This window comes from Eschrichtius robustus, chromosome 1 (genome assembly GCF_028021215.1).
Source record: "Eschrichtius robustus isolate mEscRob2 chromosome 1, mEscRob2.pri, whole genome shotgun sequence".
In the NCBI taxonomy this organism is placed as follows: Eukaryota; Metazoa; Chordata; class Mammalia; order Artiodactyla; family Eschrichtiidae; genus Eschrichtius; species Eschrichtius robustus.
In genome coordinates this window covers 13,333,019-13,358,867 of record NC_090824.1, presented here as the reverse complement: position 1 = coordinate 13,358,867, position 25,849 = coordinate 13,333,019, and the positions used below count along the sequence as shown (strand labels likewise).

General features: G+C 37.8%; 1 protein-coding gene and 1 pseudogene across 1 annotated transcript in view; one reads left to right on the top strand and one right to left on the bottom strand.

Annotated features, from left to right (window-relative positions):
- The window catches only part of RPS6KA5 (ribosomal protein S6 kinase A5), a 181,555-nt gene that overhangs the window by 32,574 nt on the left and 123,132 nt on the right, over positions 1-25,849 (bottom strand). Inside the window, exons 6-7 of the mRNA XM_068541532.1 lie at positions 10,651-10,734; positions 7,823-7,926 (exon numbers count right to left, since the gene is read on the bottom strand). Of these exons, the coding sequence (XP_068397633.1) occupies positions 7,823-7,926; positions 10,651-10,734 (188 nt within the window). The remainder of the gene's footprint in view (positions 1-7,822; positions 7,927-10,650; positions 10,735-25,849) is intronic.
- Positions 23,018-23,432, top strand: LOC137762953 (protein FAM136A pseudogene; annotated as a pseudogene).

Below are 25,849 nucleotides of genomic sequence, written 5' to 3'. Positions count from 1 at the left end.
CAGGACCAGGACCAGGACCAGAACTGACTTGCAGAGGTTAGAGGAAACTAATTTCAGCTTGTTTTACGGGAGGAGAAATTCTGATGGAAGGGGCTTCCTTGAAAATACCTTACACAACAGTGTTATCTGTTCACTGATGGCACTCAGACAGAAAGGAGAGGACCGTCAGGGACACTGATAAAGGGATTCTTACACCATGGAGAAAGTTCTCGTCTCATCCTAAATTCTTATCATATTTTAAAATTTGATAACCAGAGAAAACATACTTGTCCTGATTTTAGGCTACCTAAACAACAGGCAAACAGATTACTTGGATAATATATTATTCTGATGCATCTCAAATAAACTCTATAGAAAGTATGCAGAGTTCAGGGGAGATCACAATAATTAAGGAATGGAAGAATTCAATGATCAGATAAAGTCCTGGCTATTTAAGACATTTGGGGACAAGGTAATGATACATTTATCTGAATGGTGCATATTTTATAAAGAACAGACTATAAAAGATTTTACACCAGGAAAGACAATCAGAATGATTATCTTGAAAGGCAAAAGTAATGTGGGATAATTCAGCTATTACACTGTTAGTAAATTTCAAGAAAACAAAACAAAACAATAAAACCATGGAATCATAGGTTAACACCAAGCTTTAAACAAAATTATTAACAACATGACAAAGTGAATAATTAATTGATTAAAGGGAAAGAATCCTATTTAAATTCTTGAGAAATCTGCTCTAGTTTTAAGATTTTAGACAATCTGATTCAGGCTCTCTTTCTCTTGCTAAAACCAGAATGCCAACTAATTGATCTAAAGGCAATAAAGGCAATTTAAATTTGAACATCTTTTGGTTCAGAATTTTCCTGCCATTATGATCAGCAATATACTGTCTCTCTACAGGCAGACCTGTGGTGGAATGGAAAACTGTAAAAAGAAGATTGCTTGTGTATGTGGAATCAGAAAGAGGGAATTAGGGGAGCCACTATTTAATGTTGTCAGGTTAAGTCTGCCCTTTCATTTGTCACCATGACAGGTGTGACCCTGCAAGGGGACCCGAATTCTCAAGACTATGGGCAAGGTTTCCTACAATTCTGAGGCATTTTCAAACTGTCAAAAAGCACATTTAAAATAAGCAAAGTCATGTCTAGAATTTTAATAATAGGCATGATTTAAATTTGATTTTAACAAGAAATATTTCTGATCACTTAGCTTCAAAATAAAATATGCTGTAATAGTGGGAAATTATTTACTTCCTAATATGTCCTGTAAAAGGTACATTCTAAAAAAATTTCGCAGTTTTATTGAAGTAAAATTGATGTATTATACAATAAACTCACCATATAAAGTGTACAACTTGATAAATTCTGACATATATATATATATATATATATATATACACCTGTGAAACCATCCCCACAATCAAGATAATGGACATACCCAATGCCCTCCAAAGTTCCACTGTGTCCCTTTGTCATCTTTCCTGCCTCCCCCCAATCAACTGTCCCTCAATCAATTCCCACACTTGAGCCAGTTTATATACCCACAACCTCTTGAATAAAGGGGATGGTGGGTCACCTTGAGGAAGGACCCTGAGAATTTGTACTGTTAATCTTCCCCCCAGCCTTCCCCAAAGGGACTCATGGCCTTTTACCAGAGTAACTGTACACTGGGGAAAGGAAATCATCAGACCTTTCGGGGACTACTGGTCACTGGTTCTGAACTGACACTAATTCCAGGAGACCCAAAACATTACTGTGGCCCATCAGCCAGAGTAGGGGCTTACGGAGGTCCAGTAATTAATGGAGTTTTAGCTCAGGTCCATCTCACAGTGGATTCGGTGGGTCCCTGACCCCATCCTGTGGTCAGTGTCCCAGGTCAAGAATGCATAATTGGAACAGAGATACCTGGCAGCTGGCAGAATCCCCACATTGGTTCCCTGACCTGTGGAGTGTGGGCAATTCTGGTGGGAAAGGCCAAGTGGAAGCCATTAGAACTGCCTCTACCTAGGAAAATAGTAAATCAAAAAGCAAGACCGCATTCCTGGGGGATTGCCGAGATTAGTGCCACCAGCAAGGACTTGAAAGATGCAGGATTGGTGATTCCCACCACATCCCCATTGAACTCGCCTACCTGGCCGGTGCAGAAGATGGACGGCTCTTGAAGAATGACAGTGCATTATTGTAAATTTAACCAGGTGGTGACTCCAATTACAGCTGCCGTACCAGTTGTGGTTTCATTGCTTAAGCAAATTAATACAAGCTCTGGTACCTGGAATGCAGCCATTGATCTGGCAAATGCCTTTTTCTCCAGCCCGGTCCATAAGGCCCACCAAAAAGAGTTCCTTTCAGCTAGCAAGGCCAGCAATGTACCCTCACTGTCCTACCTCAGGGGTTATCCGTTCTCCAGCCCTGTGTCATTGTTCAGTTCACAAAGCTCTTGGTCGCCTTTCTTCTTCATAGATAATCACGCTGGTCCATTACATTGATGACTTTATGCTGATTGGACCTGGTGAGCAAGAAGTAGCAACTACTCTAGACTTATTGGTAAGACATTTGTGTGTCAGAGGGTGGGAAATAAATCTAACATTCAGGGGCCTCTAGTGGATTTCTAGGAGTCCAGTGGTATAGGGCATATCAAGGTATCTCTTCCAAGGTGACGGATAAGCTGTTGCAGCTGGCGCCTCCTACCGAGGCACAGTGCCCAGCGGGCCTTGGGATTTGAGAGGCAACATATTCCTGATTTGGGTGTGTTACTCCGACCCATTTACCAAGTGACCCGAAAAGCTGCTGTTGAGTGGGGTCCAGAACAAGAGAAGGTTCTGCACCAGGTCCAGGCTGCTGTGCAAGCTGCTCTGCCACTTGGTTCCTCTGATCCAGCAGATCAGCGGTGCTGGAAGTGGCAGACAGGGATGCTGTTTGGAGACTCTGGCAGCTCCTAGAGGTGAACTGAAGCACAGGCCCTTAGGATTTTGGAGCGAAACCCTGCCATCTTCTGAGGATAATGACTCCCCTTGTGAGAAACAGCTCTTCGTCTGCTACGTGGCCTTAGCAAAGACTGAACATTTAACTATGGGCCCCCAAGTTACACGCAACCTGAGATGCCCATTTATCTGATCCATCAAGCCGTAGAGTTGGGAGTGCACAGCAACGCTCCATCATCAAATGCAAGTGACATGCACAAGACTGGGCTGAGCAGGCGCTGAAGGCACAAATATGTACGTGAAGAAGTGGCCCAAATGCCCACGTCCCCGCTCCTGCCACACCGCCTTCTGTCTCCCAGCCGGCATCTGTGGCCTCACGGGGAGTCCCCTACCTTAGCTGATAGAGGAAGAGGAGGCTCAGGCTTGGTTTACAGACGGTTTTGCATGATATGCAAAGGTGCAAGCAAATCTTCCCGGTGGGCAGAACTTTGAGCAGTGCACCTAGTTGTTCATTTTGCTTGGAACATGCAATTTTATACTAATTAATGGGCTGTGGCCAATGGTTTGGCTGGATGGTCAGGGATTTGGAAGGAACATGATTGGAAAGCTGCTGACAAGGAAGTCTGGTTGACAAAGATATTTGGGGACAAGGGATGTGGACAGACCTCTCTGAATGGGCAAAAATGTGAAGACATTTGTGTCCTATGTGAATGCTCACCAAAAGGTGACCTGAGCAGAGGAGGATTTTAATAGTCCAATGGATAGGCTGATCTGTTTCGTGGATACCAATCCGCCTCTCTCCATTCACCCCTGTCATCACCCAGTGGGCTCATGAGTGCCTCATGGAGGCAGGGATGGAGCTTACGCATGGACTCAGCAACATGGATTTCTACTCACCAAGGCTGACCTGGCTTCAGCCACCACTGAGTGCCCAATCTGCCAGCAGTGGAGACCAATACTGAGTGCCCAATATGGCACCAATTCCCAGGGTGATCAGCCAGCTACTGGTGGCAGGTTGATTACAGTGGATTGTTTACATTATAGAAGGGACAGAGTTTCACTCTAATTGGAAAAGACACTTACTATGGATATGGATTGCTTTTCCTGCATGCAATATTTCTGCCCAAACTGCCAAAATTCCTTACGCACTGTCATGGTATTCCACACAGCACTGTTTCTGATCAAGGAACTCACTTTACAGCAAAAGAAGTGCAGCAATGGACCATGCTCATGGAATTCACTGGTCTTACCATATTCCCCACCATTCTGAAGCTGGCTTGATATCATGGTGGAATGGTCTTTCGAAGACTCAGTTACAGTGCAAGCTAGGGCGGCAAGGTTCTCCAGAAGGCTGAAATGCTCTGAATCAATATCCAATATATGGTGCTGTTTCTCCCATAGCCAGGATTCACGGGTCCAGAAATCAAGGGGTAGACATGGGAGTGGCACCACTTACTACTATCCGTAGTGACCCACTAGCAAAATTTTTGCTTTCTGTTTGCATGACTTTATGGTCTGCTAGCCTAAAGGTCTTAGTTCCAGGGGGAATAATGCTTCCTCCAAGACACGAAACAGTGATTCCATTGAACTGGAAATTAAGATTGCCACCCAGCCACTTTGGGTTGCTCAGGCCTCTGAATCAACAGGCAAAAGGAGTTGCGACACTGGCTGGGGTGAATGATCCTTACTATCAAGGGAAGTTGGACTACTATTCCACAATGGAAGTAAGGAAGACTATGTCTGGAGTACAGGAGATGCCTTAGAGGGTCTATGAGCATTACTAGAACCTGTGACGAAGGTCAATTGAAAAACTACAACTCAATCTAGTCAGGACTATTAATGGCCCATATTCTTCGGGAATGAAGGTTTGGATCACCCCACGAGCTGAGGTACTTGTTGAGGGCAAAGGGAATACAAAGTGGGTAGTGGAAGAAGGCAGTTACAAAGACCAGCTATGACCCCGTAACCAGTTATAGAAATGAGGACGGTAACTGCCATGTGTATTTCCTCCTTATCTTGCTATGAATAAGTGTGTGTATAAATTATGTATTTGTTTCCCTTCCTCCCTTATTCCTTCATCATATCAGATAAGATGTGTTGACTTTATACCATGGTATTTAAGTATTTTAAATGTATACCATAGTCTTTAAGTTATGGGATTTCAAGGAGAAGAGCGGATATCACTACACCACTCAAGGACTTTAGGTGCTCTTCTGGGGAAGGGGTTAGTGGGTTGTTGGGACAGCTGTATCATGTTAGGTGGAATGACCACCTTATTGTCTTTATTTGGAGATCAAGTACAGTTTAAGGAGATGCAAATGGCTGCCAAGGTGACAGGGGCTGGACTTGTAATGGTTAACTTCAAGTGTCACGTGACTGGGCCACAGGCTGAGATTAAACATTATTTCTGGGTGTGTCTGTGAGGGTGTTTCTGGATGAGATTAGCATTTGAATCCCCTCCCCAATGTGGGTGGGCACCAGCCAATCCCTTGGGGGCCTGAATAGAAAGAGAAGCAGAGGAAGGGAGGGTTCAGTCCCTTAACTGCCTGCCTGCTCAACCTGCAACACTGGTCTTCTCCCCTTGGGCTGGGATTTGCACCATGGGCTCCTCTGGTTCGGAGGCCTTCGGACTTGGACTGGAATTGCACCACGGCTTCCCTGGGTCTCCAGCTTGCAGACGGCAGATCGTGGGACTTCTTAGCTGTCATAATTGTGTAAGCTGATTCCTTATAATAAATCTCCTTTTATATATATGTGTGTATATATCCTATTGGTTCTGTTTCCCTGGAGAACCCTAATATAGTCAGTCACTTTATTTTTAGCCATTCCAGGGAGTATATAGTGCTATCTCATTGTTGTTTGATTTGCATTTCCCTAAAGACTAATGATGTTGATCATCTTTTTATGTGCTCATTTGCCACCCACAGATCTTCTCTGGTGAACTGTCTGTTCAAATCTTTTGCCCCTTTTAAAAAATGGAGAGTTTTTTTTTTCCTTGAGTTTTGAGAGTTCTTTATATATTCTGCATACCAGTCCTTTATCAGACATAATTTGTAATTTTACCCCAGTCTGTGCCTTGTCTTTCCATTCTCTTAACAGTTTCTTTCGAAGAGCAGAAGTATTTAATTTGGATGAAGTTCAATTTATCAATGTTTGCTTTTACAGATCGCACTTTTTGTGTCTTATCTAAGAAATTTTTGCCTAACCCAAGGTCACAAAGATTTTCCTTTATGTTTTCTTCCAGAAATTTTATAATTTTAGGTTTTACATTTAGCTCTATGATCCATTTAAAATTTTTCTATAGAGTGAAGTATTTATTGAAGTTCACTTTTTTCCATATGATAGCCAATTGTTCCAGAATGATTTGTTGAAAAACTATCTTTCCTCCACTAAACTGACTCTGCACCTTTGTGTAAAAAAAAAAAAAAAAAATCAGTTACCTATATCTGTGTGGTTCTATTTCTGGGCTCTCTATTCTATTTCACTGATGATTTGTCTATTTTGATACAAACACCACAGTGTCTTAATTGTTGCAGCTTGTAAGTCTTCAAATCAACTTTGGTCTACTTTTTCAAAGGTGATTTGGCTATTCTATGCATTTAGACCCAGGTCCTATGCATTTAGACCCAGGGAGTCAATTTCTACTAAAAAAAAAAAAAAAAAAAGCCTGCTGGGATTCTAATTGTGCTGAATCTATAGATCAATTTGGAGAGAAATAACGTCTTAACTATACTGAGTAGTTCCCTCACACATGGCACTTATCACTACTTAACTGAATAGTATTTGAGGGGTACCTTCGGCAAAGCTCTGAATTTCACTCTCTCTCTGCAGCTTTCTCCTCTCCAACACTCTGCCCTGCAAACTCCAGCTTCCCTGGCTTTCCTGGACTGTCATTTCCATCTCAGCTCCACTTGTGTTTCCCCTCCCTGCACTGCAGCCTGGATACTCTCTCAAGGCAGTAAGCTGGGCAATCATAGGGCTCACCTCGTTTATTTCCCGTCTCTCAGGGTTCACTGTGCTTCACTGCTAGATGTTCAATGTCTTCCATACTGTGGTTTCATATATTTTGCCCACTTAAAAAACTGTTTCAGGCAGGAAAGTAAATCCGGTCCCTGTTATTCCATCTTGGTAAGAAGTGGAAGTCTCAATTTTTAATTTTTAATGTCAAATCTGTTCTCAAAGTTATAAAATTCAAGTAAAAACAGGACAAAAACATAACTAGTAATTAGTACAATGTTTTATCACACTTCGTTTATTTGTTCATTAGCTCATTTCATTCCAAGAACATTCATTGAATTCTGCATGGTAAGCACTGTGCTGGCATCTAAGCACACAATGCTGAGGATCAAAGCCAGACAGGCCCCTGGCTCTCACAGAGCTTACAATCTAGTGGGACAGACAGACATTAACCAAATAATTACAAACAAAAATCTAACACTGCAATTGTGATAACTGCTATGAAGGAAAGGAAAACAATGCTATGATAACCTACAAGAGGGTGATTTTATGGTATTTGTTTCTATTGAGCCTATATCCATGATTTGAAAAATATCACTACTGTTTCTTTAAGTTAAAGCCACAAAGAAATTCCATTATGTATACAGTGGGAAAAAAGTATCCATCGAATAAACATTAGGTTAAGACGATATGCTAAGTACTTTGGAGCACACAAAAATTACGACACTATCTACGAAAATTAAGATCTAATTGGGCATATAAAATATAAAGAAATATAAAGGTTATATATGTATATCCTACAGGAACATAATTGGAAATTTACCACTTACACATCGTTTTTGTCTACCCCATTAAAAAAGGTATTTTTTCTATCAGCCCAACTGCAGAAGTTTGATCAGTTCCTTTGAGAAAACAATACACTTATTTTATTTTGTTAGGTCTTACCTAGATATCTCAGCTTGGGAATTCTTCTCTCCATCAACAGTGAAAGGAGATGCTCCAGTTAGTAATTCATACATTAGAACACCTAAACTCCACCAGTCAACTGCCTAGAAAACAACAGTCATTTCATTTTCTAGAATATTAACTAATTTTATTTTATAAAAAAGAAAAATGAACAAAAGAAATCTATATATTTGACAATATTTTGACAAAAAGATTTTGTACACAGCTTCCTGTGCAAGGAGTATTAAAGTAGCACATGCAAAAAAGACATTGAGAGGACAAATATTCAGGTAGCCTCAGAACAGAATTTAAACATAGAGAAGTCAATCAAGTGTTTCTATTGCTAAAAGTGTTTCAATTATTTCCTAAACTAGTAATGATTTTACTTAGGTTAATTAAAAAAAAATTTTGTTTTTAATTAGAGTATGGTTGACTTACAATGTTATGTTAATTTCTGCTATACAGCAAAGTGATTCAGATATATATATATATATATATATATAATTTTTTAATATTCTTCTCTAGTTGGTTTATCACAGGATATTAAATATAGTTCCCTGTGCTATACAGTAGGACCTTGTTGTTTATCCATTCTATATATAACAATTTGCATCTGCTAACCCCAAACTCCCAATCCATCCTTCCCTACGCCCCAAAAAATTTTTTAAATTTTAAATAAATTTTTAAAATTTTAAGTAAGGAAAATCTTTGGACTTATGATAGGGGGAAATACGTACCCATCAGCATTTTTATTAACTATTCAGCTCCAATAAATATGAAATTTCTTAAAGCCAAAGAACGAAAATGAAAAAAATCCCATCAAAAGATGTTATTTTTTCATAACCACCTATATCAATTCCTCTTATGGAACCAATCACATAAATCTAGCAGTCTTCACTTTCTGGGAGGTATGGAAAGACTGAAAATCATATAAAATAAAATGTGATCTACGTTGGAAAACAATTTATAAAAGCAGTTACCTGAACTGAGAGCATAGCAAATTATACAGAATTTAAAGAATCTTGATATATTGAAAATTAGTTCCTTTACAATTAGGCAAATCAAGATTTCAATAATTGTTGGATACATGAGCTTACACCAATGAGAAATTAACTGGTGCTAAAATTTTAAACTCTCTGCTTCCAAATTTCAGAGCCAAGATTTCAGAGAGATGATGTAAAGTTTGTGAGCCTAGAGTTATTTTAAAGAAAATACATAACAATAACATATAAACTAAATCAGTAATTCAATTCTTTTATTTATACAAGCAGCTTTACTGCCATCTGAGTCAGAACCCTTACAACGTTGGATCTGAACCATGCTCGTAAATTAATACAGATCTATAATCAGATTCCTAGTCACGGACTGAAACCAATACCACACAAACTTGAAGAACTCCTAAGGGCTCGTAAATGCACGATTAGTCGTTAGCAAGGAGACCACCGATTCTCCACTGTTAAGATATTCCTACTGGGGACTTCCCTGGTGGTCCAGTGGTGAAGAATCCGCCTTCCAATGCAGGGGACGTGGGTTCAATCCCTGGTCGGGGAACTAAGATCCCACATGCCACAGGGCAACTAAGCCCATGTGCCACAACTACTGAGCTCACATGCTGCAAACTACAGAGCCCATGCGCTCTGGAGCCTGTGTCACAACTAGAGAGAGAAAAAAAAACCCACATGCCACAACTAGAGAGGAGCCCGTGTGCCACAATGAAGAGCCTGCGCCGCAACAAATGATCCCACGTGCCTCAGCGAAGATCCCGCATGCCACAAACCAAGACCCCACGCAGCCAAAAAAAAAAAAGATATTCCTACTGTATATGTGAGATTTTGAAAGGGGATGAGGAAGATGGGGAGATGAGGAGCAAAATAACAGTCAGAATTCCTTATTTGGAGAACGTTATTAATAAAGCAAAAGTGTTAAGAAAGAACTGAACAAATCTGTACCCTTTAATACAGGAAGAAAAAATATGTGACCTAGATTTTATAACTACTTAGAAAGCCTCATCTACAATCTTCATTTTGCACATACAAAGGGAAGTGAGGAGGGAAAAAACTGAGTTTTTTAGAAGGCTTAGGAAAACAAACTTAGACTATCCTGAATGCAGAATTGTTTTCTTTCTCCAAGGATTGTCACAATGGTTTTTTCTGTTGAAGAGGTAATCAACAACGTTTCCAATATCACTACAAAGTTAAAAGCAGAAATTGAGAATAAGAAAATATGAGAGAGTCCCTTTTTAAGGATCTCTTACAAAGCAAATTGTCGACTGAAGGTGAAATAGTTTCCATATGTTTTTCTAGCAAAAATCAATAATGCCAATAAGCACTTCCATAGTCATTCAGCATGACTCCAATGGGGACAATGTGCAGTGTTTATGCATTCATGACACCTCTGCATTGTACTGTGGCCCACGTGTGTTCTAAAAGGCCAGGTCACACGCAACAGACAAAGGGTGATTTCTGTTTTAAACAGGGTTACAACGGATGCTTTGCTCAAGACATGATACTTTTAACGGAAATAAAATAAAAATTATTATTTGAAGAATTAGTCGATTTTGAGATTTCCTTTAACAAGAGTGTTATTCTATAAAACAAAATATTATCCTCATCAACAAAACCTGAAAAAAGGGAAATCTAGAATGTCCTAACCTTTCCATTATCTTTTTTCCTCCAAAAGACTAGATATCATAATATGTTCGTGTATACAAAGCAAAGGAAAGGTAAAAAAATGAAGATAACACCAAAAAGAGGGCCTAAGTTATTAACTAGGATTCTTAATATACATTTTATAGAGATATATCAGGAAGTGTCAAAAATAGAACATACCTTGTCATGTCCTGAATCTCCCCCTCTGACAATATCTGGTGCCATGTATTCAATAGTTCCACAAAAGGAATATGCTCTTTCAGCCTTAAACAAACAATCAAACAAAGAAAAAGGGATTTGATTTTAAGCTCGTATGACAAGTGACAAGAAGAGAGAGTTAATACTACACGGCAGTGTTGAGATACACCACCGTAGCAAAGTAGTGGTAGAAGCTACTTGACAGACCTTCTTCTCACCAGGACAGACCTATATATACACACCTATACAGTATGAGGTAAATGGGTAAACTTTTTAAGCCCTGAAACTCTACTATCCTCCATCCGTCCGTCCGTCCAACCATCCATCCAACCATCCATCCATCCATTAATGAATCCACTCATTCGCTCTTCTTTTTTTCTGTGTGTGTATATATTTCAATCACTGACTTCTTTAACTGTTCTTGTAAGTGCAAATAGTCCTAGTAGTGTGAATGACTTTATTTCCAGATCGGCAAGATTGGGAAAACATTGGGAAACCTGAAGGAGAAAGGAAGATCAAATACTAAGAAGGGAAACAGGGAACCCAAAGATGAAAAAGGATGAAAAGAATTTTTCCAATCTTACCATCATGTTTAAGTTTGGCACTGCCGATGGTGGGTTTAAGCGATGATGAGGAGAACTGTCTTTTAAAAAAAATACTGCCTCTTAAAGACAGTTGTTTCTCTTTTGTAGAACTTTAAAAAGGGCTAATTTAATATATCAGCCTAAAAATTAATCTTAAAAAATTAACTACTTAAAAAAATGACCAACTGTGTCATATCTCAATGTAATAAGGAGAAAAAAATATATGAATTGTTATGCAGATATATTAAATAGGGGAAAAATAATTCTTCTTTAACAATGTACATTCATATGGCTATATCTAAAATTTTAAAGGCACTTTGGTGCCATTAAAATATTTTACAAAACTATTTTAGAGGAAGCTTTTCAATTTACACTTTATTCTTCTTCTACCAGCAAGGTTTCAAGAAAAATAAGCATTCTTTTTATTCACCAGCTTTAAACATAAAGAACACTACCCTAGCAATGTTATAGAAGTGGTAGAAGGCCCTAGTTTTATTGGCTGAAAGTTCAGCCCAGAGATAATGAATGTAATGAATTTATTTAAACCCTGTGATAACAAATGTATTAAAACTACTTAATTATGATATATACAGCTCAATAATTTTACATAAATAAATATATAATTTTATATAAAGAAAAATAAAATTAATATGGTTTATGACTCACTTCTTTCTTTTTATGTACTATATATATTGAAAGATTACTATTCCCCTAGAAACTAAAAGAAATAATCCAGTTATGCTTAGATCTGCAGAAAATTTTCTTTCTTGTTACCTGGCAGAATAATCTCATTGAACAGCTATGATAAACCATATATCAAATGTCATTATCTCTCTGCTTCATCACTTCAGTACCAAATGCTAATTTTGTATCAAACTACTGGAACGATTAAGGCTAAATAAAATTGATTTCATATAAATTTGCGTATAAAAAGTAATGAATAATTTTAAACATTTTGTTAGACATGTTTACATTGAAAAAAATATGTGAATGCTTAGGAAGCATTCATTGCTTCAATGAATTATTAAAAAAGAAATACTCCAAAATTACTTTTTAGTGGGATGGGGGGAGTGGGAGGGAGGCTCCAGAGGGAGGGGATATATGTATACATATAGCTGCTTCACTTTGTTCTACAGCAGAAACTAACACAAATTGTAAAGCAATTATACGCCAATAAAAAAAAGTATATATATCAAAAACAAAACAAAACAAACAAAAAAGAATGTGTATGAAGTAAAGCCTGGTCATAGTTTGAAAATCTAAAAAAAAAAAAATTCCCAAGCTTCATAAAACTAAATATGTAGTGTTTTTAGTTTATACACTATTTATTATGCAATAGCCCTTTATAGGATATTAAGCAAAAATCATTATATAGCTGACATAAAGAAACACATAAAAATTGCTAAGTCATAGTATTTATCATTTGATCTCATCTTTCTTTGTGAATTCCAGTCAACTGTTTTAGTTAAAATTGATTAATTTATTGAAGTATAGTTGATTCACAATGTTTCAGGTATACAGCAAAGTGATTTGGTTATACATATATACATATGTATATTCTTTTTTAGGTTCTTTTCCATTATAATGGTTATTACAAGATATTGAATATAGATCCCTGTGCTATATAGTAGGTCCTTGTAGTTTATCTATTTTACGTACAGTAGTATGTATCTGTTAACCCCAACTTCCAAATTTATCCCTCCTCCCCCTTTCCCCTTTGGTAACCATAAGTTTCTTTTCTATGTCTGTGTCATCTGATCTCATCTTAAAAGATATCTTTAAAACATATCCAAAATCAAGTTTAGATATATTGAAAGAAAATAAAAATAATTCTCCAAAATGGTTTATGAGTAAAAAGATCGCAAATTTTGATTTATTGCTTCTCTAGATTTTTATTTATTTAGAAAACTAGACTTTTTAGTACATATAAATTTTCATTTCTATTTATAGGCATATCTGTGTTACAAGCCACTTTGGAATAATGCATATTTTCTTTTAAGTATGCGATAATGATTAAATTTTACAACTTGAAAGTCATGAAGATCCACCCTCCCTTCTTCAAAATACTAGATATTCATAAGTTTAGTGTAAAACCGGTAAGAAACATATGGATCTTATTGATTACTGTGGGAAAGATCTGATAGTCACCACCACTTTCCATGTCTCTTTTTTTTCTTTATCTGACAATGAGAACTATGCAACGATGCAGTTCAGTTCTCCATTGTCTTGACTTACAGGAAGCTCAGAACCACATTAAGTCCTCAAAGATATTTCTTCTACCTTCTCCGTGTGATTTCTGAGCTTTTTTAAAATTCACTTTAGCTTCTCTGTTTTTTGGGGGGGAGGAGGGAGGGACGTAGGTAGTGTCTACGTTAATAAATAATTAAGAGATAATTATTTATTTTATAAAAATTCCAAGAGACGGCAAAATTAAGCTTAAGTGTTGGGAAGTTCCAATCCCTGAGGAATAATAGTAAACAAAGACAAAGTATTTCTTAAGTCTCTCTGTTATTTTAAAACATTGCCATTTTAGCCTCTTGCAATTCTGTATATGCTTCTTCTTCCTCTGCCCCAAATGGAAGTGTTACTCCCTCCGAATTCTAACTTTTAGTGTGTCAGTCTCAATTTTCTAAGAGTTTATCTTCTATTGTAAAAAATAGCCCCAATTTTAACTTTTGAATTTGTGTTTATCTGCCTAGGAAGATGCATGTTATCTAGAGCAGTGGTCCCCAACCTTTTCAGCACCAGGGACCGATTTCATGGAAGACAATTTTTCCATGGACCAGGGGAAGGGGGGGAATGGGGGGATGGTTTAGGCAGCAATGCAAGCAATGGGGAGCGATGGGGAGCGGCAGATAAAGTTTTGCTCACTCGCCACTCACCTCCTGCCGTGTGGCCCAATTCCTAACAGGCAGCGGACAGGTACCCGTCAGCGGCCCGGGGGTTGGGGACCACTGATGTAGAATGTATGCAGAATGCCTTTCAAATAATTGTACCCAGAAGACAAACTGATGAAGTATGATAGGGGAAGGTCTCTGGTGGGGACAAAAAAGATTTCAAGGTAATATGTTATGAACTATGATATAAAAAGGCTAGGATAGCATAGCTAAACTCTATTATGATTATTATTTATTAAAAATTAATATTTTTCTCAAGGAGACAGGCAATCAGCCAATTTTGCAGTTAAGTCCATACTATTTTATAAGCAACATTACTTATTAAACACTACAGTGTTAAAAGATTGTGAAGGAGAATTTAATTGAATGTGAAAATAGTAAAAGCAGTGTGTGCACCATCCTGGCACATAATACGGAGTATTCTTGTGTTTAAGTATCAGCTGATCAAGGAGGCTTCACTGTGCCTTAGAGAGAAAGATCAGGTAACACTGGACAAAAAACTGGTTTCCATCTAAGGAAGAATCCAAATAGGAACTCAATTGCCAAACCCTCAGGCATTACTCAATAAACACAAGATTAAATCATGCCTAGCTTTTATTTGCCAATGTTTTATCTTGATCTTATCTGCTTATGATATATAGATTAATTTGTGAGTTAAATGTAAAATTACCAAAGAAATTTTTATTCCCCCATTCTGTATTTTTTCCCATCTCAATTTTGACAAATCTCACAACAAATATCCAAATGTTGGATTTTTAAGAAGAAATATTGCATTGCTAATCATCCAAGTCTATGCTCACAAGACAGAAAGGGGAATCCCTAGGTGCCAGCCACAAAGAGGATGCTGAAAACCAGAGGTACCCATAGGACCTGGGCCGCGGCAGCACAAAGGAAAGGAAGGGAAGTTGTTTCAGATCCTAGCAATCCAGAAGCTTGAATTTCAATACTTTTATAAGGACAAAAGATGAGGCCCTCGGCTCTAAAGAGGTGGACTGGAATTACTACTCTTGTGTAAACCTTGGAATCTAAGAAAGCTGAACCCTCAGTGAAAGCAAAGTCTAGAAAAAATAAATTCACCCAGTAGCCCAGGTTTGTTTCTGTCTGAGCCCTAGATTTAAAAACAAACAAATAAATGTTCCTCTTGTGGAATCAAATCCCTAGGCTTGTGGCTCTTGTAGATTTGGGACCTAAATTTACTCTTTCCTCCATAGTATGGGAAAGTGAGAAAATCTGGTCCAACATGGTGACACTCTGGAACATATGACAGAACTAGAGGAATTCCCACTACTTAGCTGCCTCAGGATTCACACAGATAAAGCACTGAAGTCTCAAAATTACAAATTAGTGAACTATACTGTGCAAACAAAACAGAAGAATTACTTGAAATACTAGAAGAGCAATCTAGAAAAGGCCTAGTATGTTGTAAAAGATGAAAGACATAAAGGAAAATATCCATAAAACAATATAGCAGCATAGAAAAGACTAGAATGATATGAAAGAGAATACAATAGAACTGTATAAATGAAAAAATACAATAAAAATAGGCAGACTAAACAGACTAGACACAACTAAAGAGAATCTGTGAAGTATACGACATATTTGAGAAAATTATCCTGAATGTTGCGAGAGTCCCAAGCAGACTAAATAAAAATATTTCCATGGGTAGCAAATTTCTATTTTTTAACTTGAGTGGTGGTTATAAGAGTGTTTGCTTTATAGTAATAACTCACTAAGCCATATTTTCATTTTGTTTTTGTGTTTTATTTTACAATAAAAAGATACCAAAGACAAAAACCTAGTCCATTCCTAGATATGTTCATATCCAGCTAAATTATCACTGAATATGCAAGGCAAAATAAAGGCATTTTAAGACAAAGAGTTTACTATTCATTGATCCTTGTTTAAAAAGACATCTAGGGGCTTCCCTGGTGGCGCAGTGGTTGAGAATCTTCCTGCCAATGCAGGGGACACGGGTTAGAGCCCTGGTCTGGGAAGATCCCACATGCCGCGGAGCAGCTGGGCCCGTGAGCCACAACTACTGAGCCTGCGCGTCTGGAGCCTGTGCTCCGCAACAAGAGAGGCCGCGACAGTGAGAGGCCCGCGCACCGCGATGAAGAGAGGCCCCCGCTTGCCGCAACTAGAGAAAGCCCTCGCACAGAAACGAAGACCCAACACAGCCATAAATAAATAAATAAAATAAATTAAAAAAAGAAAAATTCATTGTTAAAAAAAAAAAAGACATATAAAGGATGCACTTCAGAAATAAACTGAACTCACAAGAAAAGAGTAAGATGTAAAAAGCAGTAGTGAGCAGAGAAAACAGGTAAACATGTGAGAAAATCTAAACAAGGTTTGAATTTATAAAATGAAAATAATAATTACACAATAATCAATCTGGGAAATATAACACAAGATGGGACTAAAATAATAAGTAACAGTAACATATAAAATGAGATGGATAACTGAAGCTAAAACATTCTAATGTTCTTGTAGTGGTCATGACAATCATAGACATAATTGTTAATTTTAGACTCTGTCAAGTCGGTATACAGGCACACCTCGTTTTATTGTGCTTTGCTTTTTTTTTTTTAAATTTATTTATTTATGGCTGTGTTGGGTCTTCATTTCTGTGGGAGGGCTTTCTCTAGTTGTGGCAAGCGGGGGCCACTCTTCATCGCAGTGCGCGGGCCTCTCACTATCGCGGCCTCTCGTTGCGGAGCACAGGCTCCAGATGCGCAGGCTCAGTAATTGTGGCTCACGGGCCCAGCTGCTCCGCGGCATGTGGGATCTTCCCAGACCAGGGCTCGAACCCGTGTCCCCTGCACTGGCAGGCAGATTCTCAACCACCGTGCCACCAGGGAAGCCCTGTGCTTTGCTTTATTGTGTGTTTATCTGTGTTTCGCAGATATTGTGCTTTTCACAAATTGAAGATTGTGGCAACCCTGTGACAAGCAAGTCTATTGGCACCATTTTTTCCAACAGCATTTGCTCACTTCTTGTCTCTGTGTTATAGTTTGGTAATTCTCGCAGTATTTCCAACTTTTTCATTATTATTATATTTGTTGTGCTAACCTGTGATCAGTAATCTTTGATGTTACTATTGTTATTGTTTTGGGGTGCCATGAACTGGGCCCATATAAGACAGCAAACTTAAATCGATAAATGTTGTATGTGATCTGACACCAACTGGCTGTTCCCCCATCTCTCTCCCTTTCCTCGGGCTCACCTATTCCCTGAGACACAACAATATTGAAATTAGGCCAATTAATAACCCTACAATGACCCTTAAGTGTTCAAGTGAAAGGAAGAGTCACACAGCTCTCACTTTAAATCAAAAACTAAAAATGACTAAGCTTAGAGAGGAAGGCATGTCAAAAGCCAAGAAGGCCAAAAGGTAGGTCTCTTGCACCAAACAGTTAGCCAAATTGTGAATGCAAAGGAAAAGTTCTTGAAGGAAATTAAAAGTGCTGCTCCAGTGAACACATGAATGATAAGAAAGCGAGATAGACTTATTGCTGATATGGAGAAAGTTTTAGTAGTCTGGATAGATCAAACCAGCTACAACGTTCTCTCAAGTCAAAGCCTAATCCAGAGCAAGGCCCTAACTCTCTTCAATTCTATGAAGTCCTGAAAGAGACGAGGAAGCTGCAAAAGTGAAGCTAGCAAAGGTTGGCTCAGGAGGTTTAAGGAAAGCTGTGTCCGTAACATAAAAGTGCAAGGTGAAGCAGCAAGTGCTGACATAAAAGTTGCAGCAAGGTATCCAGAAGATCTAGCTAAGATAATTAATGAAGGTGGCTACACTAAACAACAGATTTTCAGTGTAGACAAAACAGCCTTCTATTGGAAGAAGATGCCACCTAGGACTTTCCTAGCTGGAGAGGAGAAGTCAGTGCCTGGCATCAAAGCTTCAAAGGATAGGCTGACTCTCTTGTTAGGGGCTAATGCATTTGATGACTTTAAGTTGAAGCCAGTGCTCATTTACCATTCTGAAAATCCTAGGACCATTAAGTATTATGCTAAATCTACTCTGCCTGTGCTCTTTAAATGAAACAACAAAGCCTAGATGACAGCACATCTGCTTATAACATGGTTTATAGAGTATTTTAAGCCTACTGTTTTAAGATCTACTGCTCAGAAAGTAAGATTCCTTTCAAAATATTACTGCTCATTGACCATGCACCTTGTCACCCAACAGCTCTGATGGAGATGTACAATGAGATTAATGTTATTTTCATGCCTGCTAACACAGCATACATTCTGCAGCCCATGGATCAAGGAGTAATTTCAACTTTGAAGTCTTATTATTTAAGAAATACATTTAAGGCTATAGGTGCCATAGACAAGTGATTCCTTTGATGGATCTGGGCAAAGTAAACTGAAAATTTTCTGGAAAGGATCCACCATTCTGGATGCCATTGAGAACATCTGTGATTCATGGGAAGCGGTTAAAATACCAACATTAACAGGAGTGTGAAAAAAGTTGATTCCAACTCTCCTGGGGGACTTTGAGGGGTTCAAGACTTCAGTGGAGGAAGTATCTGCAGACATGGTAGAAAAAGTAAAAGAATTGGAATTAGAAATGGAGCCTGAAGATGTGACTGAATTGCTGCAATTTTATGATAATATTTTAACAGATGGTGAGCTGCTTCTTAGGGATGAGCAAAGAAAGTGGTTTCTTGGGATGAAATCTACTCTTGGTGAAGATGCTGTGAATATTGTTGAAATGACAATAAAGGATTTAGAACGTTACATAAATTTAGTTTATCAAGCAGTGTCAGGATTTAAGAGGTTTCCAGTTTTGAAAGTTCTATTCTGGGTAAAAATGCTACCAGACAGCATTGCATGCTACAGAGAAATCATCTGTAAAAGGAAGAGTCAACTGATGAGACAAACTTCACTGTTGTCTTATTTTAAGAAATGGCCACAGTGAGGTCAGCGTTCAGCAGCCACCACACTGATCAGTCAGCAGCCACCAACATCGAGGCAAGATCCTCCACCAGCTAAAAGATTATGATTCACTGAAGGCTCAGGTGGTGGTTAGCATTTTTAGCAATAAAGTATTTTTAAATTAAGGTGTGTACTTTTTAAAAGACATAATGCTATTTATAGCATACTTAATAGACTGCAGTTTAGCATAGACATAACCTTTATCTGCACTGGGAAACCAAAAAGTTCATGTGACTTGCTTTATTGTGGTGGTCTGAAACTGAACCCACAATAACTCCAAAGTATGCCTGCATAAGTTAAAAATTTCAGGGTAATAACCACTCAAAGAACAGATATAGAATATATATAACTTCTAGACAACTGGGAAAATGAAATAAAGAAATCTTAATCATTTAAATAGAAGAGAGGAAAGAAGGGGAAAAAAGCAAAGAGAAATTATGATAAAGAGAAACACACAGCAAGATAAGAGAAATAAATAAAACTGTATCAGCAGTCATAATATACAGATTTAACTCACCAGTTAAAAGATAGAAACTCTCTGGATCAAAAACAAAATCCAGTTATATGTTATTTACAAAAGGCACACCTAAAACATAATGACAAAGAAATATTGAAAGTAAAGAGATGGAAAAAGATATATCAGACCAGCATTAACCAACAGAAAGCTGGAATATCTTTATTAATAGCAGGAAAATGAACTTTAAGGCAAAAAAAAATTATTAAAATTAGGCAGGGTCACTACATAATACTGAAAGGAACATTTCACTAGAAAATAACACTATTCCAAGACTAACACAATCAAAGATTTTTGAAGAGCCTTAAACCACATAAAGCAAAAATGGTGAGATTTCCAAGAAGAAGTGGACAAATCTGCAATCATAGTGGGCACTTTAACATATCTCTTTTATAACTGACTGATCAAGCAGGAAAATAATTGGTGAAGCTGTGGAAGATATGCATGATGTTCACGAAAATATATAAAATTTGATATCTAACAGTTAGAGAATGACTATACAGTCTTTTCAAGTATTCATGGCACATTTACAAAAATTAACCAAATAATAGGTCACAAAGCAAATCTCAAAAACCACAGAAATAAAACCATATATGTTTTCTTGTCCCAACAGTAAAACCAAAACTCATTTACAAAAAGATAGCTCAAAAATCCTATATACATGAAAACTTAAGAACCCATTTCTAAATAATTCATGGCCCAAGGTAAAAAACCACAATAAATAACAGTAAAAATGCTATATATTATAACTTGCGAGATACATCTAAAGCTGTTCTTAGAAATTCAGTTTTATTAAAAAAAGAGTGATTAAATATTAGTGAGCTGGATGTCCAACTCAAAAGTTTAATAGAAGAGTACAAAAGAAACTAACAGAAAGTAAAAGGAATGAAGTAATAAAGGAAGATCATCAAAGAAATAGAAAAATTGAGAGGCTTGATAAAAGCTGTTTCTGGAAAAAGACTAATAAAATGGACAAATCTCTAGCAAATTGAGCAAGAAAAGAGGAGGAAAGTTACACATCAGTAATATTAGTCATTTAAAAGGAAACATTACTACAGTTACAATACAGATTAAAAACTAAAGCACTTCTATGAATAATATGATGCCAAAGAATTTAAAAACAAAAATATAACATTTTCTATAAAAACATAACTTACCAACATTGACTCAAGAAAAAATTGAAAACCTGAATATAACTGTAAATATTTTTAAAAAATTAAATCAGTATTTGAAAAGCCACTCATATGCACCTAGAAGGGAAAAAAAAAGAAAAAAATACACCCTCATAGCTAGAAGTGCATTCAGAGGAAACCTTCAGAGGAACTGTCTATCTTATATAAACTATTCCAAATTACTTTCATGATGTTAGTATAATCATGATGTCCAAATCAGACAAATACAATATTAGAAAGGGAAATTACAGGTCAACTTAGACAATAACATCTTAAATAAAATATTAGCAAACAAAATCCAGCAATATATTAAAAATATATGTCACAGAAAGTAAAGTTTATTCCAAGAATTGAAAGATGGTTTAACATTGAAAAAGAAAAAAACCTATTAATGTAACTCACACCACTAGGTGATTAAAGAAAAAACCATAAGAATTTCCTTATATCAATATACTAAGAATATAATTTATATATCAAAAACCTAGAGCAGATACCATACTAAATGGTTAAAACCTAAAACACATGGCCTTAAAGTAAAAAGCAAGGATATATACATATAAAACTTAGTAGACAGAGCAACAAAACCAAACCAAACCACACATCCCCAAACACACACAAAATAAAAAGTATGAGAATCAAAAAGATACAAAGCCATCATTACTTACAAATAGTAGTTCTGATTTTTCTTTTAATATAGTAATCTACATAAAAAATCCAAGTGAATCTGCAAATTAGTGGAACTAATATGAATTCACCAATATTGCTATGTACAAGATCAACAACATTCCTATGCTTTGCCAAGAAAAACAGATATTCTAATTTTTGTCAATAGGAACAAAATAAGTTAATAGAAATAAATCTAATAATATATGTATAAATCATTACAAAAATTAGAAAATATTATTGAAAGACATAAAAGATAAGGAAATAAATGGGAAAATATGAATATTTATGCAAATTTCTGTTGTTAGATTCAATACCCAAAGATCACAGTTTTCTCCAAATTAACTTATAAATTCAATACACACTGAGGAACAAAAGACCAAGAATAGCAAAGACAGTGAAGAGGCAGGAGGAAGGTCAGGGGAAATAAGGAGAGAATGACAGGATAAGAGTGAAGAGGGGAAAGATCTCACCTTTCCAGATTAAAGACATACCGTAAAGCTATGGCCCTTTAGATTTTTCAGTTTTGACTCAGGGAGAGGCAAGCAGACAAACAGAACTGAATGAAGAGCCTAGAAACAGACTCACAAGCATGCATAGGAATTTGGCATATGACAAAGCTGCTTTTCAAATCTGTAGGGAAGGGATTAACTGACTATTCAATGAATAGTTCAGTCAACTGGGTTATCTATATAAAAAGAGAAAAAAATAAGATCCCCACATCGCACATATATATAAATTAATTCCTAATAAATTAAAGATTTCAATATGCTAATTTCAAAAAGAAAACAAAAGAGAATATCTTAGTTCATTGAGACAGGAATGGATTTCATTTTAAAAGATTCAAAGAAATCAACAACTTAACTTTACACCTCAAGGAACTAGAAAAAGAAGAATAAACTAAACCAAAAGTTAGCAGAAGGAAAGAAATGATAAAGATTGAAGCAGAAATAAATGAAACAGAAAACAGAAGAACAACAGAAAAAAAATTAGCAAAACTTAGATTTTTGAAAAGATAAACAAAACTGACAAACTCTTGGCTAGATTAAGAAAAAGAGAGAGAAGATTCAACTAAAATCAGAAATTAAAGAGAAGACCTTACAAGAAACTAAATTATACCCCAACAAATTGAATGATTTAGAATGGATAAATTCCTAGAAACATACAATCTACCAGGACTGAATCATGAATAGGAAATTTGAACAGACCCATAATCAGTAAGGACACTGAATTAGTAATCAAAAATCTCCCAACAAAGAAAAGGCCAGGACCAGATGGCTTACTGGACATTCTTAAAAAACATTTAAAGAAGTAGTAGGACCATTCCTCCTCAAACTTTCCCTAAAAAACTGAAGAGAACACTTCCAAACCAATTTTATGAGACCAACATTACCCTGATACCAAAGCCAGGGAAAGATACTACAAGAAAAGAAAATTACAGCCCAGTATCCTTGATGAAAACTGATGTAAAAGTCCTCAGCAAAATGCTAGCAGACTGGGGGCGGGCTCCAGCGCGGGAGTCCATGTGGGCGCCGGCGCCGTGGGGAGCAGCACGGGGCGGCGGGGGGCGCCATGGCAGAGCTGCAGCAGCTCCGGATGTAGGAGGCGGTGGAGTCTATGGTGAAGAGTCTGGAGAGAGAACATCCGGAAGATTCAGGGCCTCGTGTTCCGGTGCAGCGCCGGCTGTTGTGAGGACAGCCAGGCGTCCATGCAGCAAGTGCACCAGTGCATTGAGCACTGCCACGCACCTCTGGCTCAAGCCCAGGCCCCGGTGACCAGCGAGTTGGAGAAGTTCCAGGACCGCCTGGCCGGGTGCACTATGCATGGCAACGACAAAGCCAAAGATTCAATAGATGCGGGGAGTAAAGAGCTTCAGGTGAAGCGGCAGCTGGAGAGTTGCGTGACCAAGTGTGTGGATGACCACATGAACCTCATCCCAACCATGACCAAGAAGATGAAGGAGTCTCTCTCATCCGCTGGGAAATAGATGTCTGCTATTGGCCACCGGGGCTGAAGGCAGGAATGTATTTAAAAAGAGGAATGGGGATTTGGGTTTTCTAAGGAAAGTTTATGAATGAGGAAATTAAGGATGGCAGCAAATTTAAGGCCTATGTCACTTGCCTCTGGACACTGGTTCCTTTGTGTTTGAATCCGAGAAAGTGAAAAAACCTGGTGCTAAAATTTGGGTCAGAGATAGCACAGGAGAGTTTTTGTGAGCCTGAATTTCATGTGGCCAGGGGCTTATCCTGGCAACAGGGAGTCTCCCTTGTACCAAACCAGAGCCCTCCAAGGTACCAGATTCTCTTAGTACACAGATACCAACAGGCTGGCAGGTTCATCTGACCTGCTTATGATCTGGTGGAGTGTGAGGAGAGGTGTTTCTATTTGTTGCCAGCCTCCTGTTTGCCAGAAGGATCACTACAACATTTTCCATAAACTGGAAATAAAACAAAATCCAGGAGGTCACTAATTTAGAAGGGGAAAGGGGGCTTCTGGGGATTTGTTTTGCTTGGTTTTGTTTTATATACAAGGGCATGAAGTTACTTTAAGATGTAGAGTTGGGAGAGGTAGTTTGGATAAAATCTTTGAAAGGGTCCTTGCGGATATTCATTTCTGGCCATCAAGATGTGGATGCCCATTTCTTAAAATTCTCACACATTACATCTTTCAGCCTGGAGACCCTGCAGAAATATAAGAAGCGCTATCACACTGGTAGGGGAACCAAACCTTCCCTCTAACTGGCAGCCATGATGAGCCCTGAGGCTGTCTGCAGCAGAGTCAGCCGAGAGACAAGACAATCTTGCAGTGACACTCACCCTTGAAGGGAAAGGGGATTCTGACTGTGCTATATGCTAGTATTCAGGAATGAACAGCGAAAGGGAATGTTAGCTGCTTAATTAAGAGAGTTATGAAGTACTGGCTTTGGAAAAATCTGATTTTCATAAAACAAAATAGAACGAAAGCCTAAACCCAGTATTGCTTACTTTGCCCCCTGTAATAACAGAGCTCTGTTGAAACGATCCCTTGGCAACACGAAGGTCAGAGGAGAAAAAGAAAGCAACTCGGGCAAGCTGTGACTCCTTTAGAGCAAAAAACAGGACAGCCCTTCGTTACCAAATACCACTTTAGCGACATGCGTTGTTCTTGCCCCAGTTCTGGCACCTTATCGTTTTATCAAGGACCTCGTTGTGTTTTTACCAACTTATTACTTGAAATGATAATATAACCTGTCTGTTTGCTATTTCAGGACTGTGATATATTTTCCTAGTGGTTTGGTTTTAAACATAAATAAGACTTTTCTTCCAAAAAAAAAAAAAGTGCTAGCAAACTGAATTCAACAGCACATAAAAAGGATTATACACCATGACCAAGTGAGATCTTGGAATGAAAGAATGGTTCAAGATTCAAAAAATCAATCAATGTAATACACCACATTAACAGAACGAAGGACAAAAACCACATGATCATCTCAACTGATACAGAAAAAGCATTTGACAAAATTCAATACCTTTTCATGACAGAAAAAAAAACACTTAACTACAAGCTAGGAATAGAATTAAACTACCTCAACATAACAAAACCATGTATGAAAAGCCCACAGCAAACATCGTACTCAATGGTGAAAAACTGAAAGCTTTCCTCTCAGATGAGTAACAAGGTAAGGATGCTCCCTCTCACCATTGCTATTCAACATAGCACTGAATGTCTTACCCAGAGCAGTTAGGCAAGAAAAAGAAATAAAAGACATCCAAATTGGAAAGGAAGAAGTAAAATTATGTCTGTTTGCAGATAATATGATCTTATATGTAAAAAACCCTAAAGATTTCACACACAAAAAACCCATTAGGACTAATAAGAGAACCAGCAATATTACAGGATACAAAATCAACATACAAAAATTAGTTATGGGACTTCCCTGGTGGCGCGGTGGTTAAGAATCTGCCTGCCAATGCAGGGGATGTGGGTTCAAGCCCTGGTCTGGGAAGATCCCACATGCCGTGGAGCAACTAAGCCCGTGCGCCACAACTACTGAGCCTGCACTCTAGAGCCCTCGAGCCACAGCTGCTGAGTCCACGTGCCACAACTACTGAAGCCTGCACGCCTAGAGCCCATGCTCTGCAACAAGAGAAGCCACCACAATGAGAAGAACGTGCACCACGATGAAGAGTAGCCCCCGTTCACCGCAACTAGAGAAAGCCCGTGTGCAGCAACGAAGACCCAACACAGCCAAAAATAAATAAATAAAATAAATTAATTTAAAAAAAATTAGTTATGTTTCTATACACTGACAATGAACAATACCAAAAGGAAATTAAGGGGGAAAATCTCATTTAAAATAAGCATCAAAAATAATAAAATACTTATAAGTTAACTTGACTAAGGGGTCAAAAGACTTGGACAATT